This window comes from Drosophila teissieri, chromosome X, assembly GCF_016746235.2.
Source record: "Drosophila teissieri strain GT53w chromosome X, Prin_Dtei_1.1, whole genome shotgun sequence".
NCBI classification, from domain to species: Eukaryota; Metazoa; Arthropoda; class Insecta; order Diptera; family Drosophilidae; genus Drosophila; species Drosophila teissieri.
In genome coordinates, this window is record NC_053034.1 from 6,358,027 (window position 1) to 6,375,862 (window position 17,836).

The window sequence follows — 17,836 nt, forward strand, 5'->3', positions numbered from 1 at the left end:
GACCCAAACTCAGTCAACGGAAATAGCAGGAGTGCAGCGTGTGTTTAATACTCACAAAGATATGTTGCATGGTCGCCCAGCCCCTGGATTTATTCAGTCCCCCACCCGATTCCCCGGTTAACTTGAGTACATGGCACGTAACGCGAGAAATAGAGATATACGTTACAAATAGATCGCATGCACATGGCGCATATTTCTATTATGCAATCGTACAGGCGATTTGCCAGATTTGCGGGTGTTATTTAATTGCGAATCCCGAAACTTGTTCGCTATTCCTTTTCAAATGCGATCACTCATAGAATGTGGTGCCTATCGATATCGGTGGTGGCTGTCATCGGCTAGAGCCCCAGCGGCAAGAAGAAGCAGCGCCGAAGAAAGGGGGAAACAGAAAGAGCGAGCGAGCGAAAGAATAGAGAACAGCGATAATAGCGTCACCCTCGCACAGTGGTCGAAATTTCAGAGCAAGCTGACTAAAATGGATGCTTCTTCTGTAATGGCGCATAAGAGATGCTTCATTTCTTTTCCTAATTAAGAACTGTGTGTATAGGAAAGTAAATCACATGTCGAAGGAAGCTCAGTTTTGGATTACATACATAAACATACATGAACAGTCAGAATCCGGGCTTATGATGCCCACTGTGCGCAGACTGGCTGAGTGCGCCAGCGTGTGTGTGTGCGCCCCCCAATCGAAATCTTTTTTTAGTATTGAAAGAACAGTCGGGCAAGAAAGTTGGGGCGCAGCAAAATCGAGCCAGACAAAGTAAATAACTAAACATATAGCCAGTATTCCATTCCGATGAATTATCCGTAAACAAGCTGATGATGAGCAGCAACTAACAACATTAGTGCGGCGTGTTTTCCTACATTTAGTTAATCATACTCGCCGTTTATTTGCATTTCTTTTATTTTTTATGTTTTTGTTGTGGTGCGCCTGTGTGTGTGTGTGAACCAATTGTTGCTGCTGCTGCTGCGAGAGTAGTGGTGTCGTGATTAATAAATTCCCAGTGACACAGCCAAAAAAGAAGCAGCGAAGTAATGTGCAATAACAAAGCGCTTCCACTTCGAAGAGAGATCACGTTCGGGAGACCCGCTTGCTGATTTTTCGAGACTCTGATTTTGTTCGAGTGTATTCTGTGTGTGTGTTGCCTGTGCATGGGATCAGGGCATTATCCCATCCCATCCCATCGGGAGCAGCTCCCGTCATCCAATTGGGAGCAGCTCCCGTCACCCAATTGGGAACAGCATGCCTGGGAACAGTATCTGCGATCCCATTGGAGTGCCATGCAGCGCACTTCTAGAGCTTCTGATAAGAAGCTGTGCCGATCAACCTGTCCAATTGGTGTGTGACGTGTGTATGTATGTGTGTGTGTGTGTTGCTGCAACATTGGCTGGAATTTGTTAGCCATAAATGGCCACGAACCGACAATAAACCAAGTCAATAAACCCCTGCCCACATCTCGAATTTTTCAATTTTTCAAACCGGGCGTCGAGAATGGCGAAAATCAATCGAAAGCAAAATTCCATAAGTGGCGGACGTACATCACAACTATTCCCGTATATTTAGACTTGTATATTTAGATATTCATCTGGCAGCGAGTGGCAGTGTGTGTGCACTGTGTGCAGGTTCTAAAAGTCCAGAAATACTCTGTGCTCCCAGTGTGACTGGATGGTGAATGGTGAGAGAGAGGGGAAACACCCCAGCCCCATCCCGAGCCCCAACCCAAAATGGGACCCTCCCACGCAGCAGATTGCCAGTTCAGCTCTAGAGGAAGTCGTATTTTCAATGTCTTTGCCGCGAGTTTCGCTTTTCCATTTCCCGCTTTTACCAATTTCCACCATTTTCCACCATTTCCCACCGTTTGCCACCTTTTGCCGTAAATCATGGCCAATTACGGCCCGCACCCTGGCCAGTTAGTGCGTCACTGTAGCAGTTCCATTTCCAATCCGATACCCAATATCTCGACATCCCCCAAAAGTCTGGCGAGTGACCTCACGAGATGCGTCATCGTTATTAAAGCGAAAGCCCCAGCAAGAAAACTGAATCAACAGTCAACAGAACAGAACTGAATCAACACACATAACACAAGCGAAAAGCATAGAAGCGAAACTTCAGGCGAAATACCCACACCGAATGCCTTGGGTATTTACCATATCATCCAAGGCAGGGAAGGCAGGGGAGCACTGCTCAATGGGGTCCTTTGAGGTCCTTGTGCACCACTGAAGTTGATTGTTTGCATCAATTTGCTGGGCACTGGAATTGGGCACAAGGCCGCCAGTTGCGCGCTGATCAATTGATTTACATGCTGCCGCTCTGCCACCTCTTCCCCAACTTGCCACACAGCTCAAGTCAATTGAAGTGTGGGGTTGTGCTTGGAAAAATCCACGATCGCTTACAATTTGTTTTGGGGACATACCATACATACATATCTGCCTTTGGACCATATCTGCTATGGTTACTTTCGCAAGAAACTAGAACGATGCCTCAGAATGCCTCACTTACTCGCACTCTTATCTGGCAGTTCAGGTGGCATTCCGAATGCAGAGAGATAACCCCCGAGATGTTTGGCCCACTTCGTGCTTCAACTGGCTCATTTAAATTCCATTCGCTTCTTTCAGCTCGCCACAGATCTGGCCCACAAAAGAAGAGAGACAACCGAGACAAGCAAACTGAGGAGAACTGAACAAGGAAGCATACGAAGAACGCAGCCAAGATGCCCGTCTTTCACACAAAAACCATCGAGAGCATTCTAGATCCTGTGGCCCAACAGGTAAGCGGCGTCCTCGCACGGGGTCCACTCCCTTGGGGATTGGATTGGGGATTGGGCATGGGGGCTTAACTTCCGTTTCAAGCTTAAATCTCTCGTTCGCATAGCTATAACTAGTGGGCAAGTTGGCGCCCAAGAAGGTAACGTTCCTTGGTTATTAAGACGCTGCTTGGCAGGACATGCATGCTTATTACATACGACAGTACACTGGGAAAATGTCAGAATCAATTCAAACATGCACTTAAGTAGTTTAAAGTTCTTCACATAAAGGAGTTTAAAGTAAGACTAAGAACCCAACCTGCCTAGATAACTTGGCCTGGATGGCAAACCACTGCCTTTTGCTAGTCAACTTTTTCCCAGTGTATGCGTGTACGTGGTAGCTGTGAGATTGCATCTGACTGCGCAGTGCGCACCACTGACTCCACTTTCCACTTTTACACTCTCCAATTGCCGCTTTCCCCACCGAAACTCACTGATCGATCGCCAATCGCTTAGCTATATGTGCCATTTGCACCTGATTCCCCCAACTGTTTTTGCTATATATTATATATACATTTATGCCACAGTTCCCGCCGCCCCTTCCGATCCAATCCGATCTGATCGCCCCCTCACTATACACACTATACATATGTATGTGTATATCCATCCATCTATTCATGTGCGTTTCCATCATGAGACGAAACAAACGCGCGGAGCGATCGGCGTCTTGGTTGTTTTGTTTTCTGGCGTTACTTAACGGGTCTAAAAATAAATGAGGTGGAAATAATAAGCATAGGAATAAATGTTGATCAGAGGCCAGCGCCAACCTGAGCTTCTGAGGACAGGCAGAATTTTAATTTAATAACGCAACAAATGAAAATGAAAAATCGCGCGGAGCAAAGCAAACAAATAAGTGGCGATACTCGGACATCGGACATCGGGCATAGGGGATGGGGAGTGGGGGTTGGGGGGTGGGGGGTGGCTTTTGGCCGAGTTCCAAAAATAGCAGCATAAAATACGTTTAGTAAAAGCCAACAACGGCGGCAACAACATTCGGCGTCAGCGGGAGGAAGCAACCAAAATAAAAACATTTACGACGGACAAGCCATGAAAATGAAATCATGGCAAAGGCAAAAGCAGACTGAGAGCAAAAGCAAAGGCTACAGGCTATGGGCTATGGGCTACAGGAGGCCATAGGAGGCCGTAGGAGGCTATTGGAGGTGAGGATCGCAGGTGTGGGTGTTGTAGGTGTAGCCAGCCATCTGCAGCGACGCGGATGAGTGAGGATTCGGGGTCTGAAATCCGTGCCAAAAAGCAGACCCAGCGCATTAGTCATCCGCCGTGGGAATGAGTGTGGTGGTGGTGGTGGTGGTAGTGGTGGGTGCTGCTGGCAAACAAATGAATTAAAAACGATCATTCAGCACATCAATCAGCGCATGGATACATAAGACACAAAGTCGGGCATACATGTCTCTGTCCGTATAATTAGTCCGTTGGTGTGGAGCCACTAGAGAGCGACTAGAGGAGCCTAATTGCATAATTAATTAATCAAGTGGGCCAATTGCTGCTAATTGCACAAGTGCCGCCCAGCGCGGTGGCTGGAGCAGGAGGATGCCCACCCCCCCATGACGTGTAGTGCCCAGTGGCTCAGTGGCTAACCAGCCCAGTGGCTCACCAGCTAATCCGCCGGCTTACACCAGTTCAGACTTGGGTCTTAAGTCTTCGAATTGGCCGCGCTTCGATTGAGATTCGATTTAGTTTCGATTTGGTTTCGATTTAGTTTCGGTTTAGTGGGGCTCAGTGGAGATTAGCGTCGGCGGAGACGCTGTGCGAACAGTGTTCATTGCCTATAAATAGACAGATGGCCATGGCCAAAAACACCTTGAGCAGGTGCTGATGTCAAGTCCAAATGCCATGCACCATGTGGCGTTCCATGGCGGCGCCCACGCCCGTCTTCAACGCCGCGCTCTTCGCCAGCTCCGCCAGTTCCGCCAGCTCCCCGAAACGATGAATGAATGGAGCGCGAAGCTCCATCGGATCGACGATAAGTCCGAGTGGGTCTGGCACCAGCGAGCGATCACGCAGCAAGATCATTAACAGTCTTGCCGCCATAAACAACTCCATTGGAATGGGAATTGGAATTGATTGATCAATCAGCGCGCTTGAATGGGAATGGGAATGGGAAGGGGCATGAAGTAATCACTGGTCGGTCGCCAATGGAGACGCATTCGTGTTACAGATCCAATTGTTTTGTCTCCCATTTAAGCGGCTTCCATCTACAAATCGAGAGATAACTGATTGCCATTTCAAATAAATCAATTTACTTGAGTCTTTTGCAAGCAAAAAGCAATAAGCACCTGGCACTTGGCACTTGGAAAACTAGGAGTAATGCCAACTGGAGAATACCTGAGAGGATGGGTTTATGATTGTATTCAAGGGGGGAAGACTCCAACTTCTGACTGATTGATCGGACAACATACATATATGCATTTCAAGCCCCCTCCCGAATATGTGTACATATAGAAATAGCTTCTAGCTATAAACCTGTGTAAGATCCTGTACTAACGACTGCCCTATTCTCCGTAACCGACAGGTATCCCGTCTGGTGATCCTGCACGAGGAGGCCGAGGATGGCAACGCGATGCCGGACCTCAGTCGGCCGGTGCAGGTGGTGTCGGCGGCGGTGGCCAATCTCGTGAAGGTGGGCCGCGAGACGATCAACAGCTCCGACGACAAGATCCTGCGCCAGGACATGCCCTCGGCATTGCACCGCGTGGAGGGTGCCTCGCAGCTGCTGGAGGAGGCGTCCGATATGCTCCGCTCCGATCCGTACTCGGGTCCGGCGCGCAAGAAGCTAATCGAGGGGAGCCGCGGCATCCTGCAGGGCACCTCCTCGCTGCTGCTCTGCTTCGACGAGAGCGAGGTGCGGAAGATCATCCAGGAGTGCAAGCGGGTGCTGGACTACTTGGCCGTGGCGGAGGTGATCAACACCATGGAGCAGCTGGTGCAGTTCCTCAAGGACCTCTCGCCTTGTCTGAGCAAGGTGCACCGCGAGGTGGGCGCCCGCGAGAAGGAGCTGACCCACCAGGTGCACAGCGAGATATTGGTGCGGTGCCTGGAGCAAGTGAAGACCCTGGCCCCCATCCTCATCTGCAGCATGAAGGTCTACATTCACATTGTGGAGCAACAGGGCCGGGGTGCTGAGGAGGCGGCTGAGAACCGCAACTACCTGGCCGCCAGGATGAGCGACGAACTGCAGGAGATCATCCGCGTGCTGCAGCTGACCACCTACGACGAGGACACCAGCGAACTGGACAACCTCACCGTGCTGAAGAAGCTCTCCAATGCCATCTCCAACAAAATGGAGCTGGCCAACGAGTGGCTTTCGAATCCCTATGCCCTGCGCGGCGGCGTCGGCGAGAAGGCACTGCGCCAGGTGATCGACAATGCCACGGAGATCTCAGAGCGCTGTCTGCCCCAGGACTCCTATCCCATCCGCAAGCTGGCCGATGAGGTGACGGCCATGGCCAACACCTTGTGCGAGCTGCGCCAGGAGGGCAAGGGCCAGAGTCCCCAGGCGGAGTCCCTGGCCCGGGGCATCCGCGATCGGCTGGGAGAGCTGCAGTCGCTGGTGCACCAGGCGGTGCTCGGCGTGGACAAGGCTGGCGTTCAGCAGACGGCCCACACCATCCAGGGTCGATTGGAGCAGGCGGTGAAGTGGCTGCAGCACCCGGAAATCAACGACGGCGGCCTCGGCGAGCGGGCCATCAATCTGATTGTGGAGGAGGGTCGCAAGGTGGCCGAGGGCTGTCCCGGCCACCAGAAGGCCGAGATCCAGCAGCTGTGCGACGAAGTGGAGCGCCTCAAGCGCCAGGCAGCCGGAACCGGACCGGCGGCCAAGCAGGCGGCCAAGCAGCTCACCCAGAAGCTCTACGAGCTCAAGGCGGCCATCCAGAACGCCCTGGTCAACCGCATTGTGCAGGACTTCATGGACGTCAGCACGCCGCTCAAACAGTTCACGGAGGCGGTGCTCCAGCCAGAGGGAACGCCCGGGCGGGAGCAGAACTTCAACCAGAAGTCAAACAACCTGCAGGCCTTCAGCGATCGCGCCTCAAAGACCTCCAGAATGGTGGCCGCCGGTGGAGCGTGCGGCAACAAGAAGATCGCCGAGATTCTGCTCTCCTCCGCCGCCCAGGTGGACTCCCTCACGCCGCAGCTCATCAGCGCCGGTCGCATCCGTATGAACTACCCGGGCAGCAAGGCGGCGGACGAGCATCTGCAGAACCTGAAGCAGCAGTACGCGGACACCGTGCTGCGCATGCGCACCCTCTGCGACCAGGCCACGGACCCGGCGGACTTCATCAAAACGTCCGAGGAGCACATGCAGGTGTACGCCAAGCTCTGTGAGGACGCCATCCATGCCCGCCAGCCGCAGAAGATGGTGGACAACACCTCGAACATTGCCCGCCTGATCAATCGCGTCTTGTTGGTGGCCAAACAGGAGGCGGATAACTCCGAGGATCCGGTGTTCACCGAGCGCTTGAATGCCGCCGCCAACCGGCTGGAGCGTTCGCTGCCCGCCATGGTTGGCGACGCCAAGCTGGTGGCCACCAACATTGCCGATCCGGCGGCAGCGGCCGCTTGGAAGAACTCCTTCCAGCGGCTACTTGGCGATGTGCGCGAGGTGCGAGATGCCATTGCGCCGCCGCAGCCACCACCACTGCCCACTTCCCTGCCGCCACCCATTCCGGAGCTGAGCGCCCTGCATCTGTCCAACCAGAATGGTGAGTATCCGCATCCGCATCCTCACCCATGCCAAAGTCAAAGTGTTGATTGTTTCACGTGTTTTTGCCAGCCGAGCGTGCTCCTCCTCGCCCACCACTGCCCAGGGAAGGATTGGCGCCAGTGCGTCCGCCACCTCCGGAAACGGACGATGAGGACGAGGGCGTCTTCCGCACGATGCCACATGCCAATCAGCCCATCCTGGTGAGTATACTCGCCCTTTGGAGCGTTCGAATGGCAACTAAGCCGCCTTTTGCCCGCAGATCGCCGCGCGTGGCTTGCACCAGGAGGTGCGCCAGTGGTCGTCCAAGGACAACGAGATCATTGCGGCCGCCAAGCGCATGGCGATCCTGATGGCCCGCCTCAGCGAGCTGGTGCTGTCCGACTCGAGGGGCAGCAAGCGGGAGCTGATCGCCACCGCCAAGAAGATCGCCGAGGCCTCCGAGGACGTGACCCGATTGGCCAAGGAGTTGGCCCGCCAGTGCACTGACCGCCGCATCCGCACCAACCTGCTGCAGGTGTGCGAGCGCATACCCACCATCGGCACTCAGCTGAAAATCCTGTCCACCGTGAAGGCCACGATGCTGGGCGCCCAGGGATCCGACGAGGATCGCGAGGCCACCGAAATGCTCGTGGGCAATGCCCAGAACCTGATGCAGAGCGTAAGTTGCCAACGGCTAATGCCAATGCTAATTGCGGTACTCCATTCACAGGAAGCTAGCTTCTGTGTGGGATTGTGCGATTACGCGTTAGCTTTCTCATTCTCATTCCATTGCTAACTCCCTCTTCTTGCCATCTGCGATTCCAGGTGAAGGAGACGGTGCGCGCCGCCGAGGGAGCCAGCATCAAGATCCGCTCCGACCAGACCAGCAATCGTCTGCAGTGGGTGCGCCGACAGCCCTGGTACCAGTACTAGGCGACTACCAGGATGCTGGAGCAGGGCACCTGACCATCTCCCATCTGCCCACCGCCCACTTTCCCAAACGCCAGCAGCCGCGTGCCTTGTGTAACATACAAAGCTAAACACTAATCTTAATGATTTCTATTTTAAATGTTAATCCCTAATCGGTTCCATCTGAACGCCAGTTATGTAAGTGCCTGCAACTATTTATTATGTGCTTCAAGAACTTGTGCTCATATGCGCCCCACCCCCCTTCCCCCTTGCCCCTTCCACCCTTTCCCTTTCCCCAATCGATCCTTTGCCGATTTCGTTTCGGTAATTTTAATAAACACATTAATTATTAAGCGTGCAATGAAGCAAAGCAAAAGCCACGGCAAACAGAGAGAGAGAGGAACGGAAAGCAATATGTACATAAAGCAGTCAGATTTAAGCGAATGCAACGTATATCATAAGAGACCATTTGCAATGGGCTTGCGCTCCAAGGAATCCAAATCGCCCCCTCCATCGTATTTGTAGTGTATACTAACAGAAGCATTTATCGAAGCCTAAGCCGAATCCCTTGTTTGCGTTTCAGAGTCCAGTTTATGTTCGAAATCTAACTCACTAAAACAGCGACGGATGCGCGAAGCCCAAGTTTTAACCCAAAACGATGTGTGTCATGTTCAATAAATAAAACACAAATATAAAATAAAACTGTACTTCGAGTGTTAATTGCTGGATTGCTTGTTTTGTTACGTTGAACGCAATGTGACTTTCTTCACTTTGCGTTTACGCTTGCGCCTGAAAGTATGCAACGTTTGTTGTCTGGGAACAGCAAATTGCGTAGTGTAGAAACTCAAACATATTACGTATACGTAAGTGGCTGCAAGTGCGTTAATCATACGCAACGTTGCTCACCACAGATATTATAATAAAGGCTATTGCGGAATTCAGTACACGCCAAAATAAATCAGATATGTTCTTATTTATTGCCAAAAAGTACGTGCAAATGCTCGAACTATGATACAATGCCCTCAGTCCTCAGTCCTCAGTGGGTTAACAACAACAATTCCAATAAAAGGCTAGTGTTTATTTTTCGACGGCCGCATATCCGCCAGCTGTGCCTGTCCAGCGAGCAGTCGGGAAATCCGAGAGCCGCCGGACTATAATTAGCTGTCCCTCCGAGAAAAGCGAGAACACTCGCACGATCGGAGAGTTTCCGCTGCGGCGGCGGTCAGTAGCGTTTCGATTATCGACGGAATCGAGAGAGAGTTGCCCTTACTGCAGGCCGACATGTCCACACCTAGCACGCCTGTTCCAGAGGAGCCGAGATCCTCGAACCAAATGACCATCAGTGCGTCCACGCAGGAGCTAGCCGACCTGATAAACATCCACTTGGGTGAACTGCGACCACAGGATCCCTCTTGGCGGGTGGCCGACTCACCCATTTCCGGACGTGGCATCTTTGCCACCAGGGAGATAGCGCCGGGCGAGGAGCTCTTCCGGGAGCACACGTTGCTGGTGGGGCCAACAGCTCATCGGTCGACGAATCTGCGCACTTGCACCCTCTGCTACCGTCTGATTCCGGGCTCCACGGACTCGGCAGCCCTCTGTCCGGCTGGCTGCGGCTTGCCAGTTTGCCCGGAGTGTCGGGACTCCTCGCGTCACGACCTGGAGTGCAAGCTCTTTCGCAAGTGGAAGCCACTGGAGAGCCAGAGAATCGAGCCGCGCGCCCTCCGAATTCTTAGTGTTGTGCGATGCTTCTTTCTGGACGAGGCCGGCCGAAAGTTGCTGTATGCCATGCAGGCCAACATGGATCGGTACTATATGAAGGAGGTGCAACGGGCTGCCGATTGCTTCAAGCACTTTCCGCGGGAGCAGGACATGTTGGACTACTTCTACCGCACCATCTGCGCCTTCAACACCAATGCCTTCGAAGCCCGTAGCAATGTGGATGGCCACGAGGTGTTGGTGCGGGCGCTCTTCCCTTTGGCTGGACTCCTGAACCACCAGTGCACTCCGAATGCGGCGCACCACTTCGAGAACGGGGAAACCATTGTGGTGTGCGCCACCGAACGGATTCCAGCTGGAGCCGAGATCACCATGTCGTACGCCAAGTTGCTGTGGTCCACACTGGCCAGGAAAATATTCCTCGGAATGACCAAGCACTTCTTCTGCAAGTGCGTCCGATGCCAAGATCCCACGGTAAGTTTACTTGCTAGCTGATTTTTCCGCTTGGACGAGGCACTGCGTCGCTATTGTCGAGAGGTGCCACCGAAATAGCTCAGTCGATAGGGCCGCAAAAATGTCAACACAGAGGCCTACGAGAAGGGGACTTTCGACAGAGATACATTTTCAAATTAGGCCATATTATACATTTACATGTTTCCAAAATGAAAATGAGTTTTGTAACATGTTGTTAAGATCTTGAAATTGGCTTATTCAAATGCTTTGCTGCTAGGAATCGAGCCCCCTGTTAGACGCCCCTGGATTTAGGCCAGGTGAATGCAAATGCAAGTGTGAGCGTGAGCGTGAGAGAAACATCCGATGAGCAATTAATCAATGCGATTCAGTGAATGATTAAGTCAGGACAGCTGGCCGAAAGCGAAAGCGAAAGCACAAGATGATCCCAAAACGTGTCACATTGAGGATCCGCCTTCAGTGAGTACTGCTTTTGTGGTCAAGAAAAGCTCACAGACGAGTAATCAGGATCACATGTTCCTGAACGAAACAGAACGCATGTCACCACATACAAATATTTCGATACCCTCACAATACTCGTAACTTTCTTTTTCTAATGACATCTGGTTGCAACTGCGATTGGCTATCGCACTGGGGGCAATAACCAACTAAACTGTTTGCCCACAATGTAGTAGTCGGTTTATTCTATTGTATATATGATTCGATTCGGGCAGTTTGCCAATGCTGCCATATTGGAGGCGCCCCAACTAGTTTAAGTACCCACACACACAAGCCCCCACTGAATTACTTATATACGCATTCAGATACTGTCAAAGATCGCATATCACGTCAAAACAGCCTGTTTCCTCCCTTCTCTTCAATGCCCCTTTGACCCAGTCGCACGTCAGTCCACCAAAATACTTGTTTTCCCTTTTGTGTTCGCTCGCTCTGTGCGCCTTTAAATATAAAATCTTAGCACAAATTCTTTAAAACTTAAACGGAATACCCAGCAAGCGGCCTAGCGATAAAGAATCATTTCAAATTTGTCGAGTATTTCGTTCCGCCTACCCTTTCCATTTCGGGGAAAAAGGTTTTCTATTAAGCTTTGCTCTGGGTGCGATCAGCTGATCTCTTCCATCAGCACTTTAATATTTTCCATGTTTCACACCAGGCGCGCAGAAAGATTAGCACGTGCAAAACAATCAGCTGATCAGTCTAAAAGGCGCTTAGACAGAGATGCCCGCGTGCCCCTTGAGATCGGCACGCATCCATGCAATGCAAGGGAGCTTCGTGCCTATCGTGCTAAAATCGTGACACGAACACAAGAACAACGCGGTCGCTCATCACTGCTCTGCACTCAGATCCCAAGTAACGGTTGCACTGCTTTCCTATTGGTCGAATGAGATCGAAAGGGCAGCCCTCATGAATAAGGGCGGCCATCATGGATAAGGATCAGCTGTTTCAATTGATTTCGAGCTGCCAGCAGCTGCTTGCTGCGGATTCTGTTCGCCTGGTATCTGGGATCCCGAAAAGTGGCAATTTGACTGGGAAAAATGATGCCGGGTCGGAAATTGTGGGCGAGATCTGTGAATTCACGGTGGCTCAGCACCAGGCGAACATAAATTTGCGTAGGGGGCAAGCGGACATGATCGTTGCCTGCTGACGGGAAAAAAGTGTAGGGCGGCCATTATGATAAATCTTATGTTATCCCTCCATCGCTGGCTTTCTATTGGCCTAATGGCTACTGGAGGTATCGAAAGGGCAGCCATCATGAATAAGGGCGGCCATCATGGATAAGGATCAGCTGTTTCAATTGATTTCGAGCTGCCAGCTGCTGCTTGCTATGGATTCTGTTCGCCTGGTATCTGGGATCCGAAAAAGTGTCATTTTGACTGGGAAAAAGGACGCCGCATTGGGAATTTTGTCGGAAATTGGTGAGTTCTCAGTCTCAAAGCACCAGGCAAACAGAATTGTCAGTGGGTGGCAGGCTGACAGGTGCGTTGGCTGCTGACTGGAAAGACGTATAGGCCGGGCTCATGGAATAAATAACGGTTACCCCTCATCGCTGGCTGGCTATTGGTCTGGAAAAACGTATGGGACGGCCATCTTGAAAGAGGATCAGCTGTTTCAATTCAGTTCGCACTACCAGCTGGCACTTGCTGCAGATTCTGTTCGCCTGGTAGCCGAAAAACTTGAACAGCTGGCAGTGGCCATTTAAGCTGGCAGCGTTTTTTTATTCAGCCTGCTGCCCAGAAGTATGCATCGTGCAGCCAGAGGCAGAAAAAAGACCCCGCAGAAAAGAAGGCAACATCGAAAAAGCGCAAACGAATTATTTTTTTTTTAATAATATTTTATTAAAGAATAATCCACAAACCTGGCAAGCCAAAAAAGGTGGCAGAGCTAAAATGACTGTTCTGCCAATAAACATAGCTAACTATTCCCTATCCCAAATGAAAAACTATTCATTACGATAGCTGTAAAACACTTGTGATCGATAATGCCCAAACGTACCCTGTAATTTTTCAGTTGGTTTTCACGCTTTTTGATATTTGGCATTCGAGTGCGTTCTATTCGCTTCATGCCACTCAGTCTAGCTTCCGTTCGATTGGGCCAAATGGAATGCGGGTAAAAGTGAAAATAGATTTGGAATGTGGGCAAACTATAAGTGGGTATGAGGTGCAGGGAAAACGGAGGTCGTACGCTTTACAACTGATTTACGTATTACCGCAGGCGATGGGCGTGGCAGGACGAACCCACTCCACTGCGGGACATGTCACATGACAGTGCGTGACATTCGCGACGGGAAGTGAACAGCTGGGAGTGGAGCCACCGCAATCCTGGTAGGTCTTGGTACCGGTCCCGGTCCCAGTCGCAGTCCCGCTCGCCAGCAGGTCACGTGTTGCCACACTCACCTCGTTTCGCCGCCTGGTGTCTTTGTTCCGTTTGCCCCTGGAACACGCAACTCGTTGGCCAGCGAAGCCCTAATTTATGTCCCGGCCACACGCACTGCCATATGTAGTGAAAGCCGCCGAAAGTGGGCTGCACTGGCAGCCAGGATTGTTGTACTCTTGGAGTTTCTTTAGTCTTAACCAAAAGCGCCCTATTGCGTCGTACAAACATTTTCGGTCAGTGTAGAAGCGTGGGAGACAAACACGCTTGGTATCAGTGGCTCTGCATCTCCACAGATAATTTTGCCAGCCGTTCAGATTGTCGCAGGGTGGCAGAAATCGTATGGAGATAGCGATGGGATGGGGATGGGGATGGGGTTGGGGATGAGATGGGTGGTGCTCCTAGGGCTTCGCCTCACTTTATGGCGTCCAAAACCAACCGCAAGCAGACTTCGGAGAAGGGGGTGCCAGTCACACTGAGGTGTTTGGCGAACAAATTGGCAGCGGGAAATGTTCTTTGATGGCTGATGGCTGCATCAGTGCTTTTCACGATCGTACACCCCCCTCTCCCTCACCCCCCTCTCCACCCTTCCACCGATGGCCCCACACTGGCGAATCCAATTGAACGCAATAATAGCAACAACAGCAACCACAGCACAGCGCCAGCAACAACCACACACGGCAACAACAGCTCAAGCACAAATTGAATAAGAGTCAAAAGCAAAATCCGCTTTGCGTCGTCCCAGCCAAATGTCTCTATTTCCCAGTGGCGCACCAAGTGGCACACCAAGTGGCACACCAAGTGGCTCCACGTTCCCCACTTCGAAATCGTTTCGAATCAAAACTTTTCTTTTTGCTCAATGTTGAATTTGTGAATCTTTTGTGTTGAGTTGTCTATAAGTTGTGCTAGAAGTTCTCGTTCGGGTTTGCCGCCTAAAAATAACCACAATTTTGGCCAAAACAATGAGCACAATGCTCAAGTTCTTTCCTTCGGAGGAAATGTTATTTTGGATTTCGTAAATGGGAACTTGGCCGCGAGTGTGTGTTCTTTTCAGCGTGCGTGTGCCGTGGAAAAAAAATCATATTTGACTGTTGTCGCTGTTGTCTCCCCCCCATTGCCCTCCGTGCCCCGTTCACCACCTCCTAGCCCCCCTTTCGCCTGTCGCCCATTCCCCCATCCCCCTTTCCCCATTCCCTGGTGGATGCCTCTAATTTGTGTTTTTTTAGTTGTGTCTAATGCTCTCCGAGGGCGTCGGTGTGTCCACGTCATAAGCGTCGCTGCTTTGCTGGGTTGCTGGGTTGCTTCCACTGTCGGCAGTCAGTTGTTGCTATTGTTGCTGCTGCTGTTGCTGCTGCTGCTGCTGCCGCTGCTCATGTTGCTGCTGTCGTCGCTGTCGCCACTATATCGCTGCTATTCCCGCGTAGTCCGCCCAGCTGCGCGGAGACATCTTCACTCGCCGAGTTGCCGCGCGTCGTGTTGGTTCGCCGCAGTTCCGACCGACCTCCCACCGCAGTCGCCATGTCTGCTGCCGCCCAGTGCCCGCCCCCTCGCGCAGGCGGTGGAGGAGAAGGAAGAAGTGGAGGAGGAGACACCACACTGGCCGCCCTGGGCGCCCACATGGCCCCGTGTCGCGACACCACGCCCGAGCAGCTGGCCCAGCTGATAGACGCCCACTTGGGCGATCTGCGCCAAGAGCAGCCCAACTGGACCATCAGCTCCTCCACGGTGGCCGGTCGCGGGGTGTTCGCCACCAGAGACATAGCCGCCGGCGAGCTGATCTTCCAGGAGCGGGCCTTGGTCACCGGGCCGACGGCGCGCAAGGGTCAACTAAGCAGCTGCATCTGCTGCCATGAGACGCTGCCGCAAACGGGATTCCTGTGCCGGCATCGCTGCACCCTGCCCGTATGCGAGACCTGTTCGGATTCCGAGGAGCACCAGGCGGAGTGCGAGCACTTCCGCCGCTGGCAGCCCAAGGACGTGGATGCCGAGCAGGAGCAGGTGAATCCTCTGTCGCTGCGGATCCTAACGGCAGTGCGCGTCTTCCACTTGGGCAAGGAACAGCGGCATTTGGTGGACGCCATGCAGGCGAATGCGGAGCGCGCTTACCGGCGTGAGATCATCCAGGCGGCGCAGTGCTTCCGCAACTTCCCCACCACGGATCGGGTGTTCATGGACCAGCTGTTCCGCATCGTGGGCGTGCTCAATACGAATGCCTTCGAGGCGCCCTGCCGCTCCGGTGGCCACGAGACGCTGCTGCGTGGTCTGTTCCCGCTGACGGCGATCATGAACCACGAGTGCACCCCGAATGCTAGTCACTACTTCGAGGACGGGCGATTGGCGGTGGTGCGGGCTGCGCGCGATATTCCCAAGGGCGGCGAGATTACCACAACCTACACCAAGATCCTCTGGGGCAACCTCACCCGGAACATCTTCCTCAAGATGACCAAGCACTTTGCCTGCGACTGCGTGCGGTGTCACGACAACACTGTGAGTACGCCCATGTCCATGGGAATCGTGGTCTCCTGCTTATCCGGTTATCCTGTTATCCTTCTTCCCCGCTCGACCCATTGCTTTAGCACCATCTAGTTTCTAGCTTCATTGAGTTGCTTCCTGGCTAGTGACAATCCTGGAGCTAGCTCCTTTACAGTAGCTTTATGCTCTGCAGGATTTCCCAGCTTCCTTTACTCCTCAGCCGCCAGAAACCGCACTTCAACGCAGAAAACACTGCCATCTATGTGACCCACAACAAGAAACAATAATCGAAATTTGAAAAGCATTTCACTTGAATTTCGGACACATTTCTTGGCCAACGCCGATGTCAGTGTGTGGGGATGTGTGTGGCATGGCATGGCATGGGCAGGGGCAGGGGCAGGGGCAGGGGCATATACTTGTACGTAGACGATCCACATATCCGGCCACATCTATTTATGTGGCCGCTCTCCGCCGCTCTGGGATGAGTTGAATAATGGCCTCTGGCGTTGGCAGTGGCCGCTGGCCAGGCCCCCTGACACAAATGCGTTCCCTAATTAAATTAGTTCTATGATTTGCATCAACCAGGGCCCAGGGGCGCGCCCAGGAGGGATGGCCAGTGACCAACTGGCCCGCAGGGAGCAAAAAATGTGCCACCAGGCACACAAGCTTTTGGCTGGCAAATTGGCTGCCTGATGGGCTTGGTAACACAATTACTCGTAGTTTGGGCGAACTAAAGGACATATTTGTCCTGTCCTTTTTACCTTGGGTATTTCGGCAATTATTTGTAGACTTCCTATTGAATATACGCGTAAAACGCATTTTAAAACATTTCAGAGGCCTATATTATCAGTCCATTGATCCTATTTACCTACATACATATATGCCTTTAATGTGGTGATCCAAAGTTCCCGAGCTACTAACACACACCCCCAAAATTTCCATGAGCATGACTCGCAAATGTTAATTTCGATTTCCATTTCCATTTCGATTTGGAGTGGAACGAACTGTACGCCGTGAATGGACAGAGGCGGACGTGAATCCGCCGGATCTTTGACTGCATATTCAATACCCGATCCTCTGATTCTCTGACTCTCTGATCCTCTGAACCCCAATCCTTTGCTCCACTGACCACGATCTTCTTGCAGGAGAACGGCACCTACTTGTCGGCGCTCTTCTGCCGAGAACAGGGCTGCCGTGGCCTGGTGATTCCCGTCCAGACGCGGACACTGCAGCCGGACTGGCGTTGCATCACCTGCGAGAACGTGTTCCCGCACGCGAAGATGGCCAAGTACCAGGACTTCGCACTGAACACCATCAACAACCGGATCAACTCGTGCAGTGTGCAGGACATGATCCACTTCATCAACGAGATGTGTCCGCGCTTCTGTCCCTCCTCCAACTACGTGCTGATCGAGGCCAAGCTGAATGTGATCTGGCGGATGACGCGGTTCGACCACGAGGAGTACACCCCGGAGGAGATGGGCCACATGGATCGCTACCGCGAGGAGGTGTTGGCCATCATCCACAAGCTGGGCGCCGGAGAGTGCACCCTCAAGAAGCTGATCACCGGGGAGATTCAATGAGCACATCCTCGCCTCCCGAGCTGTTAAACTCTATTTTTTTGAGTGTGAATGAATGAGTGCTTTTGTGAGTGCGTATTTTTCGGGGTTTGGTGCATCGCATCCGTGCCCTTTGTTGCTATTTTATTCGTAGTCACTTAAGGAACCAATAAACACCGAACCCCTTCGAACTATACACATGTGCAATCCGTGTTTTTATGTGGCACCCCTTCTGAGGGGCGCCTCTGGCCCCTGACAATAAATATGAGCAGCCAACTAGCCACGAAGATCAGCGGCCTGCGATTGACCAACAAGTTGAAAATTGCCAC

General features: G+C 52.3%; 2 protein-coding genes and 1 pseudogene across 2 annotated transcripts; 2 read left to right on the forward strand and 1 right to left on the reverse strand.

Moving 5' to 3' along the window:
* Positions 1-645: 645 nt before the first annotated feature.
* On the forward strand, positions 646-9,120 carry LOC122624050 (vinculin). The gene is made up of 6 exons (XM_043803479.1): positions 646-760; positions 2,617-2,768; positions 5,338-7,528; positions 7,600-7,730; positions 7,790-8,188; positions 8,335-9,120. Exons 2-6 carry the CDS (start codon positions 2,712-2,714, stop codon positions 8,440-8,442), a joined length of 2,886 nt encoding a protein of 961 aa, XP_043659414.1. The 5' UTR covers positions 646-760; positions 2,617-2,711; the 3' UTR covers positions 8,443-9,120.
* Positions 9,121-10,187: 1,067 nt separating this feature from the next.
* Positions 10,188-10,759, reverse strand: LOC122624080 (annotated as a pseudogene).
* Positions 10,760-14,844: 4,085 nt separating this feature from the next.
* Positions 14,845-17,705, forward strand: LOC122623819 (SET domain-containing protein SmydA-8). The gene is made up of 2 exons (XM_043803163.1): positions 14,845-15,963; positions 17,094-17,705. The coding sequence occupies exons 1-2, from the start codon at positions 14,995-14,997 to the stop codon at positions 17,529-17,531; spliced, it is 1,407 nt and encodes a 468-aa protein (XP_043659098.1). The 5' UTR covers positions 14,845-14,994; the 3' UTR covers positions 17,532-17,705.
* Positions 17,706-17,836: the final 131 nt, after the last annotated feature.